Source organism: Jaculus jaculus, chromosome 10, assembly GCF_020740685.1.
Source record: "Jaculus jaculus isolate mJacJac1 chromosome 10, mJacJac1.mat.Y.cur, whole genome shotgun sequence".
In the NCBI taxonomy this organism is placed as follows: Eukaryota; Metazoa; Chordata; class Mammalia; order Rodentia; family Dipodidae; genus Jaculus; species Jaculus jaculus.
The window spans coordinates 25,444,927-25,454,721 of NC_059111.1; the positions used below are offsets into that span (position 1 = coordinate 25,444,927).

General features: G+C 50.9%; 1 protein-coding gene across 1 annotated transcript; it reads right to left on the reverse strand.

Annotated features, from left to right (window-relative positions):
* Positions 1-207: 207 nt before the first annotated feature.
* Crabp1 (cellular retinoic acid binding protein 1) lies at positions 208-8,890 on the reverse strand. Its single transcript, XM_004660432.2, has 4 exons — positions 8,757-8,890; positions 8,011-8,189; positions 5,638-5,751; positions 208-497 (listed from the first exon to the last, which is right to left on the reverse strand). Exons 1-4 carry the CDS (start codon positions 8,824-8,826, stop codon positions 447-449), a joined length of 414 nt encoding a protein of 137 aa, XP_004660489.1. The 5' UTR covers positions 8,827-8,890; the 3' UTR covers positions 208-446.
* Between the last annotated feature and the right edge of the window lie 905 nt (positions 8,891-9,795).

Below are 9,795 nucleotides of genomic sequence, written 5' to 3' on the forward strand. Positions count from 1 at the left end.
GGTCCTGCTTTTCTCTGCTGGGAGACTCCGGCTGCAACTAATTCAGCTTGTGCCTACTGATGGACGCCTAACACTTGATACCCAGGCGGGCAGGCCGACACTGAGAACGTGACACAGACCAACACGGTGCTGGCGGCCGCAGCGAGCGGTAATTCCCGTGTTGAAACCGGAGCAGCGCGCACGCTCCAAAAAGGAACAGGCCTTGAGACACGTCCAACCAGTTTAATGACCGAGACAGCCATGCAAATGCCAAACCAGGGATGCAGGAGGCAACAGGGGTCTGGGGAGACACTACAACACTGTCATGATGGGGGAGGGCGGGGGGGAGTGGGGTTGCTTAACGCTGGCAGGGAGATAGGAAAGCCCGCTGGCGGCTCACACCTATGACATACTCCTTGGGGGAAACTTGCATCCTGTCCCAAAAGTGGGGACAAGCTGGGACACCTTTATTCCCGGACATAAATTCTCGTGCAGACCACATCATCGGCGCCAAATGTCTGCAACAGAAGAAAAGGAAAACCAATCAGTACAGATGCGTATGCAAAAATGTTTAAAGCGTATTACCAATAAGACCACTTACTGCCCCGTTAAAAAACTCTTCTTTTTTTTAATCACACATCCAATTTCCTGTGCTCATGTTAAGTACTAAGGTCTTGGGAGATTTCTCCCCTAGGCTCCCTTTCAGCAAAGGAACTGAGGTACAGAGATATGTTATAGTCTTCCTTTGATTCTAGAACCTGTGAATGAAAGTTTTCTGCATTCAGTTTTGAAACCAGAAAGAGATGAATGTCACAGTGGATCTACCGGAAGATCTATATGCTTCCAAGATGAATGTCACAGTGGATCTGTCTGCTCCCAAGTGACTGCCAGAGAGAAAGGGGCCTGGGAGACAACAGACAACAGCTTGATGGGTACCCACTGCTCCCCATCTTCAGATTCAACCAACTCCACACTGAAGATGCTTTTTATTTTTATTTTTACTTTTTGGTTACGTTTATTTATTTGAGAGCAAGAGACACAGAGAGAAAGAGGGAGAGAGAAAGACAATGGGCGTGCAAGGGCCATCAGCTGCTGCAAATGAACTCCAGACGTGTGTACCCCTTGTGCATCTGGCTAACGTGGGTAATGGGGAATCGAGCCCTGAACCGGGGTCCTTAGGCTTCATAGGTAAGCGCTTAACCACTAAGCCATCTCTCCAGCCCACTTTTTGTTTTTCTTTCTGGTTTTCTGAGGCAGGGCCTCACTCTAGCCCAGGCTGACCTGTAATTCACTATGTAATCTAAGGGTGGCCTTGAACTCATGGCGATCCTCCTACCTCTGCCTTCCAGGATCTGGGATTAAAGGCATGTGCCACCACGCCTGGCTTGAAGATACTGTTTAAACTTGTATGTATACTAAACATGTACAACTCTTTCCATGCTACTATTCCCTGAACAACGCACTCCTTACATGGTACTCCCCTGCGATCGGGTATCAGACATAATCTCACAGTGACTTTCAGTACACAGGAGTCCATGTGCAGGTGATACACAGGTACTACATCATTTCACACCAGGAACTTACTTCAGCGTCTTTAGATTTTGGTATCTGTGGGGGTCCCACAACCAACCCCTACAGATACTGAGGGCCAATTGTAACACTGAAGTTACCCTCAAGCTCAAAATCTGGTATTTGCTGCAAAATCACAGCCCTGACACACTGACCTTGCTCTGCATCCCGCCTCTGGGGAAGCAGGGCAATGCTCTTCCTCTCTCAGCCTGTTCAGGGTGGGCAGGGGAGAGAGTTAAGGGGGTAGGGTGGACGTGAACAAGAGAAGACGACCCTGGGCTGAAGAGATGGCTTAGCGGTTAAGTGCTCACCTGTGAAGCCTAAGGATGCTGGTTCAAGGCCCGATTCCCCAGGACCCACATTAGCCAGATGCACAAGGGGGCATACACATCTGGAATTCATTTGCAGTGGCTGGAAGCCCTGGCGTGCCCATTCTCTTTCTCTCTCTATCTGCCTATTTCTCTCTCTCTCTGTCACTCTCAAATAAATAAAAATGATAAACAAAATTTTTAAAAAAAGAGAGAAGATGACCCCAAAGGCTGTCTCCAGCTACAATTCTATGACTCTCTGCTGCTATAGGGAGGACACAAGTCATCCCACAGATGAGGAGAGAGACTGCTTTGTTCTGGCCCCATAAATGAGACTGCCCATGAAAGTCAGTCAGCTCAACTTCTCCCCAAGCTATCAATCCCTCACAATCCTGATCCCCCCGGCGTCTCAAAGTCCCTTAGAACAGAGGAAGCAATGCATACGTGCAACAACACCAAAGGCAAAACACCCCCCAGCCACGGCTCTGATGCAGATAGAGGCCAGTGCGCTTGCCTGCTGAAGGGTCCCCGTCTTTCAGATTCCCAATGCAGTGTAAGAGAAGTCGAAATCACTGGGTTAAGAGTTTAATTATCTTAGTATCTTTAGATTCTTTTTTTTTTTCCTTTTAATTATTTCATAGTGCTGGGGATGGAATGTAGGGTCTTACAATTGCTAGGTAAGTACTCTACCTGCCCTGTTTTCTCCCTCCCTCTCTCTCTCTCTCTTTCTTTTGTATGTATGTGTGAGGGGACACGTGTGCAGGTGTCCTCACATGAATGTGGAGGCCAGAGGTGGATGCTGGGGACTTCCTCAGTCTCCCCCGCCTTATTCTTTGACACAGGATCTCTGGCTGAACCTACACTCACCCAGACTACCAGGCAGCAAGCGCTAGGGTCCTCCCCAGCATCAGAGAATGGCCCCACCTCTAGCATTTTACGTGGGTACTGGGGAGTCATAGCAAGCACTTTACCCACTGAGCCCTGTTTTCTCTTATTAACATAACAGTGCACCTACTCATGTGGGCTCTTGGGACTCTTATCTGTGGAGCCTCGGTTGGTCACGCCGTAAGATGCTCTCAAGACATTTGCTACCACCCACCATCATCCCAGCTCATCTGCTTCCAGGAAACACGTCCAGAGTGCCGTGATCACTGAGGAAGCAAATGATCGTACCAGAACCCTCCTGACCAGACTGGCACGGCTTGGTCTGCTATTGGGGCCTCACCCTCTTTTCCATTAGTGAGGAATGCAAATGATTCGGGGTCCTGTGTGTGGGGGGAGGGGTTCACATTATAAATCCACTTCTCAGAACCACACCCCACAGAACCATGTTGATTTTCTAGAACTGTCTGAGCTAGATGGCCACAGAATGTCAAATGGAGTGCCAAATTTCAGGGATGGCACTGTTGCAGCAACTCTGCCAGCTATCTGACTACTTGCTCTGGTGAAAAAATGGTTTCATGACATGGGAAGGCATCCTCATATTTCCAGCCACTTTTGAAATACCCTTCTCAGCCTGTAAAGCATGCTTAGGGATTCCTGGAAGAAACCCTCTATAGAATAGTCCAGGGCAGTCCAAGAAAGTATACTCAGTTTTCAGAGGAAGACAATTTACAGCCCAGGGCAATTTACTGTTGGCGTTGAGAGACTTATTTCAACTGAACTTGAGTAATTTTGCCTCTGTTATATATGGAGATTACATCTCCCAACATTTTGGATTTATTAATGATAATAACCCTTGAAACAAAAGCCCACATTTCAGATTCCAAATGCCAAGAACTAATGCTCCCTTTGAGGCTTGTATACGTGCTCACTGAGCCAGGAAAGTATGCCGGGATAGAACTGCAGTGTGCGGGGCGGGGGGGGGGGGGGGATAGGGGATGCCATAGAGCCTTTGAATCCTTCTAGCAGAATTTAGGCTGCTCAGGCTCAGAGGTTATCGAAATCACATTTGGGGGGGGGACTGGAGAGATGCTCAGCAGTTAAGGTGTTTGTCTGCAAAGCCTACTGACCCAGGTTTGATTCCCCAGGATCCACGTAAACCAGATGCACAGAGTGGCACATGCATCTGGAGTTCATTTGCAGTAGTTGGAGGCCCTGATAGGCCCATTCCTCCCTCCCTCTCTCTCTCTTCTTGAAAATAAGTAAGATTTTTTTTAAAAATCACTTTTTTTTTCCAGAGTAAACCAATCAATTCTACTTAACCATCAACTAGACTTGAGAATGCTCGTCCTTTGCTGTTTCTGGTCCCTGTCAATGGTAGGTGCTTGCTCTACATTTCCAAGTCTCAGCCCCAACCCCATCAAGTAGCCTTCCCCTGGAATTTGCCAGATTGCAAATTAAGCCAGCCCTGTCTCCACGTAAGAAAAGCAAGTTAAATTATCCCAGCAAAGAACAAGAGGAGAGAGAGAGAGATCAAGCAGCCTCAGTTAAAGTGACAGAGACAGCTCAATTTAAGGTCTTGTAGACTAAACATATAATTTTAGGTCCAAGAGGAACCTTGGGGGCTAGACTTCAATTAAGTCCTTCATTTTACAGCAGGAGGATGGGGCTCAGGCAAGGACCATGCTTTGGTCACCCAGGGCATCTCTCCCCATCCCCCAGTAAGCCCCAGGATACCTAAAACCCAATATTCAGCATGTCAAGGTGACAGTCGCTAAGATGGGGCAGGCAACCTAAGAAGAGTGAGATTAACAAAATGCCTCATAGAGAACAAAGGATATAAGAGCCTGGTTACTCATAACAGCTTTTTTTCCTTTCCTACTCTGAGTTGGAAAGTTTGCAAGGAGAGCTATAGGTCAGTTCTGAAACTCACAGAGAGTACTGGTGGGCGGGGGGGGGGGGGGGACTGTTTGCTCTCCCAGTATTCCCTTTTTTCTCGACCTAAGTGGAAAAAGTATGATTCAACCACATGGACTCTGACCCCCCCCCCCCAACGCTTCTGTGTCCTTTCTGACATAGGGAACTTACTATGTAGCCCAGATTAGGCTAGAATGCATGATCCTCCTGCCTCAGCCTTCATAACATTGTATTTTGGATGTGGGTGACCATGCTAGACTATCAGGGTTTTAAGTGTGACTCCCCCAGGTAAGTTTTGTTTGGCTGGGGGTGTTTCAAAGGTCTCAGTGTGCACACTTTCTAGGTAAAACACACCTCCTGCCACTCTAATGGCCCACTTATCCACAGTGTTACACTCAGACACTTCCCAAATTAGCATTCTTTGCCTGACTCCAGAGGGTCACTGGAATTTGTAAACCTGGAAGGAAAAATATTCTCTATGGCTCTGAAGGCTGGTGTGATAAAAAAAAAAAATTATTTGAAATCTCTCAGCCAGCAAAATGGTTTATGCAAATGAAAAATAAAACACTCTTATATCTTGGGAGCCTGGGGGAACTGCTAGGAGACCCAATGTACCAAGCCAAGCCAGAAGGAAGGCTGGCTGTCACCTACCACTGCCACAGGGATGGAGAGAGAGAGAGAGAGAGAGAGAGAGAGAGAGAGAGAGAGAGAGGGTGAGTGTGTGTGTGTGTGTGTGTGTGTGTGTGCGCGCGCGCGCGCGCGCAGTTTGGCCACTGGTGGGCAGCTCAGCTTGTTCAGACCAATCCTGTCCTTGCTGCTAACCATTTCACAATGATTTCCTCTGACCCAAACTATGAAGCTTGCCACTCAAAATTTAACCCAGGGCGATGTGTTTCGCTAAATGGGCCCATGAGGACAACACACTTGTGTAACCCATCTTGGGGACCATCTGGGGGTTGTTTCAGGGTCAGAGGGCCCTCACCAGGATGAGCTCGTCGTTGGCCAGCTCACGGGTCCAGTAGGTTTTGGGGCCATTCCCTTCAAGAAGAGTCTGCGTGCAGTGAATCTTGTTCTCGGTCTCCCAAGTGGCTAAACTCTGCGGGCAGGAAAACCATTAGTGACATTAATTACCGTCTCAGCAGCAGCGGGCAGGGGACGACCATGACAAGCCCAGGAGAATAATTGCCGTGCAGAGGATCAACACATGGTCCCTGTCAGAAGGGCACAGAGTCGTCTCTGGCGAGCCACATAAAGTGCAAATTCACAGTGCCGGTCACGGATTTTATGGGGCATAAATATACCTTGTATTACACGGGCGCACACGCACAGGCACACACACGCACTCACTGAAGCAACCAAGCCCTTGTGTCTCTAGGAATCAAATTCAGAGCACACAATGATTCATTTATGTCAGAATGAACTACCTCTTCAAGCGAATTGGACTTGAAAGACAAGAAGAGCCTTCGCATGGGAGCCACAAAATGTTACAGCCATCATGACATCACCTTTGCAGCCACATTCAGATCAGCGGCATTGGCTCCCTGTCCAGATTCTGGGATGATGCCTTCCTTTCTGTTTGCGCCCCTCATCAGAGATAGCACACAGTCTGCTCTACTAAACCAGTGAGGATAAAAATGCTTCATGCTAGCTGGGTGCCAGCACTCGGGAGGCAGAGGCAGGAGGATCACCTTGAGTTCGAGGCCACCCTGAGACTACATAGTTAATTCCAGGTCAACCTAAGCTAGAGTGAGACCCTACCTTGGGGGAAAAAAAACAACAACAGCAACAACAAAAAAAAAGCCTCCTACTTTCCAGGTTACATCCTCCAGGGAAATTTAAGAAAAATCAAACCAATTAGAATGGGTCTTTGTGGGGGACTGGAAGTGGGAGGCAAAAGGAGGGCCATTCCCTCTGGTCCCCCCCCCCCAGCGTCTCTACAGAGGTACAGCTGGGCGGGCAACGCTGAATGTACACATAATCACTTTTTAACTAACACATGGGACACATTCATTAGGCAAGGGATGGGGGAAGGGCAGAGGAATTAAAAAAAAAAAAAAAAAAACAGGCTCTCCAGGGTGTGAGGTGATTTGTTGATGGTATTGTTAAATCAGAATTAACTTCCTTGGCAATGGCCAAGTTTGGATGTTTCCAAAACTGGGCACTGCCTATTGCTAAGCCAAGCCTTCTCCCTTAAGACTCTTCTTCGTTCTCCTTCACTTAAAAACACTGTTTTTATTTTTTCCCCCCTGGGATGCTAGGGATTGAACCCACAGCCTACCACATGTTGGGTAAACACTCTACCACCTATACAGTCTTAGCCCGGCTTTTGTGTTTTTGCAAACCATGTGGTAACTTGAACCTTAAATCCCACCAACTCCAGCCTGGACATTTATTTTCAGGCCATGGCCAGTTCTGAGGGGCATGCTGTCTAAAGAGTCAGCCTGCTCCTCCCGGGCAAAGAAGGGGGACTGTGTCCCTCTGTCCTCCCAAACAGGATGAGCAGTCACACTGATCAAACAGGAATAGACTCAGGAAAGAAATTATTTCCCGTTCTTTTGAATTTTGTTACTTTTTTATTTTTATTTTTAAGACTCAGGAGGCTGAGATAGGATGTCACCCTGAGAGGACATAACAAATTCCAGGTCAGCCTGGGCTAGAGGGAGACCCTACCTTGAAAAAAACAATACACAAACAAACACTGAGGAAGCCAAGGTATGGTGGTAGATGCTTGTTAATTCCAGCACTCCTGGGGGCGCTGAAGCAGGAGGATTTTGAGTTCAAGGCCAGCCTGGTCTACATTGATGGCTCCAGACTAGCCAGGGCTACATAATAAACCCCTGTTTAAACAAACAAACCCCGCAAAAAAAAAAAAAAAAAAAAATTTGCCCTTGAGAACTGAGAAAGGTCACCCAGTCCATCCTCCCAGCTGGAACCTGCTCTGTTTTTACTTATGGTAACATTTTTGTTTGTTTGTTTTGTTTTGTCCCCCGGAGAGAGAACGGGGGTGGGTGGGTGGAGAAAGGTGCGGGTTGATCTGGACTGCAGAAGCTAGATCCAGAACGTTCCCAGGCTGCCCAAAGACCCAGGGGGGCGGTACCTTGGATCTGCCTCCCCACCTGAGACAAGAAACCAGGCAGCTTGGGGAGGGGGACGACACAGCGGTCCTTGCAAACCTCCTCCGTGCTGCAGAGCCAGGCGAAAACGGTTCGAAGCTCGCGCGCCCGCGAGCGCCTGCGGGAGGTGGCTCCGGGATGGGGATGGGGATTGGGGGGGGAGGCATCCAGGTCGCCGCAAAGGACCCCGCGACAACCCCTGCAGGGCTGGCTGGAAGGGCCCCCGGCCCTTGGGGTCTCACCCTGCACTTGCGTCCGTCCACCGTCTCCTCCTCGAAGCCCTCGCCGACCTTGAAGTTGATCTCGGTGGTGCGCACCGTGGTGGACGTCTTGATGTAAAACTGGTCGCCGTCCTGGCGGATCTCCACGTGCGGCTTGGACGCCGCGGCCACGGCCACCTTCCGGAGCATGGCGTTCACACCTGCGCGGGGCAGTGCGGGGAGTCCCGGCGTTTTTTTTTTGGGGGGGGGTGGGGTATGTGGACCCTCGCCACCCGCCCACTATCCTCAGACCAGCTAAAGCACGTCCCCAAGTCCTCGACGCTGGGGTCTTACGCGCGGATTCACTCCACAGCCCGTTCCTGCCCTGGCTTTCCGCGACGAGAAACTGGGAACGAGAGTGGCTTATCCCGGGGTACCCAGAGAATTCACGTTAAGAGCTGGGTCTCAAATCGAGTGCCCAGCTTTAAAAAGAAAGAAAGAAAGAAAGAAAATCTCTAACCATCCCGGGCACTAGGTAGGATGTAGCAGGAGAAAAAGATGGAGCCGTCGGGGAAGGCGCCTCCGAGGGTCCGAGCCAATGTTAACCCAGCAAACCCCGGGCACCCGCCGCTCCGCCGCGAGTGAGCTGCGCCCAGGAGGCCCATCTGTTACTCCGTGGGTCCCCTCGGTGCCTCGGGCTCCCCAGTGTCCACCGTGCACGCTGCCCTGGCCGGGATGGGGGGGGGGTCACCTCGGACCTGCCTTTCCCAGTCTCCGCGACCGCTTACCCAGAGCCTTGAGGAGCTCGTCGAAATTCTCGCTGCTGCGCATCTTCCAGGTGCCGGCGAAGTTGGGCATGGTGGCGGGGGTTGCTTGGCGGCGACGTGGGCACGGACCTCGGGCTCGGCGGGCGCGGCAAGGCGAGACTGGCGTTCTGCGCGCGGCCGCACGCGCCTTGAGTCCCCGGGAGGACGACCCCCGCTGCGCGGCCACGCCCCCGGCCACGCCCCCGACCACGCCCCCGGGACCCGAGAGCCCCCCGCGCCCCGCCCCTCCGCGTTGCAGCCCGGTGACTCCCCCCCCACCCCCGCCCCGCCTGGGGTGCCTTTTCCACCCCGGGGTGCCTCTTCCACCCCAGGCCACCCACCTACATCCTGCTTTAGAATGCAAGGTGGGAGACAGGGCCTGATGAAGAAACCACAGACATTCGGCCGGGAGGGGACTGTTGTGGCAGCTAGACAGACAGACAGTGGGAGCCAGGACTGGTGGCTCGCGTCTTCAATCCCAGAACGAGCGGGAAGGCAGAGGGAGGAAGGATCGCTGTGAGTTCCAGGCCAGCCTGGACTAGAGTGAGACCCTACCTCAAAAATAAAATCAATCAATAAATAAATTTAGAAAGACAGACAGTGTGGACTTGGAAAATTATGACATCGTTTCTCTACTTTTGTATATGTTTGAAATCCTACACAGTGGGTAGCGAGGCCTTAAGATGAGAGCTGCTCTCTCCACTCAGACGTGACCCCTGGGTGTCATCAGCCTGTCTGATGGGGTCCCTTTAGCCCCTGTCTTTTGGGTTTGGCACGCACTGGCAGGACCAATTGCAACCCATGGAGGGTAAAGTCACGATCCCTTTCCTATCAGCCTGGGCACCGCTGCCTGGAACCCAGACTCCCACAAGAGTGCGGGTCCTCGCATAAATAGGGTAGGAGCGTCGCACGCCACTGTCCCCTTCGTGGGTGGCATGGGATAGGCTGCCAGTCAAATAGAGTCAGAACTGCAGCTAGTTTTGCCCAAAGGTGAGGCTCTGCTTTCTACAGGTAGGCTGGC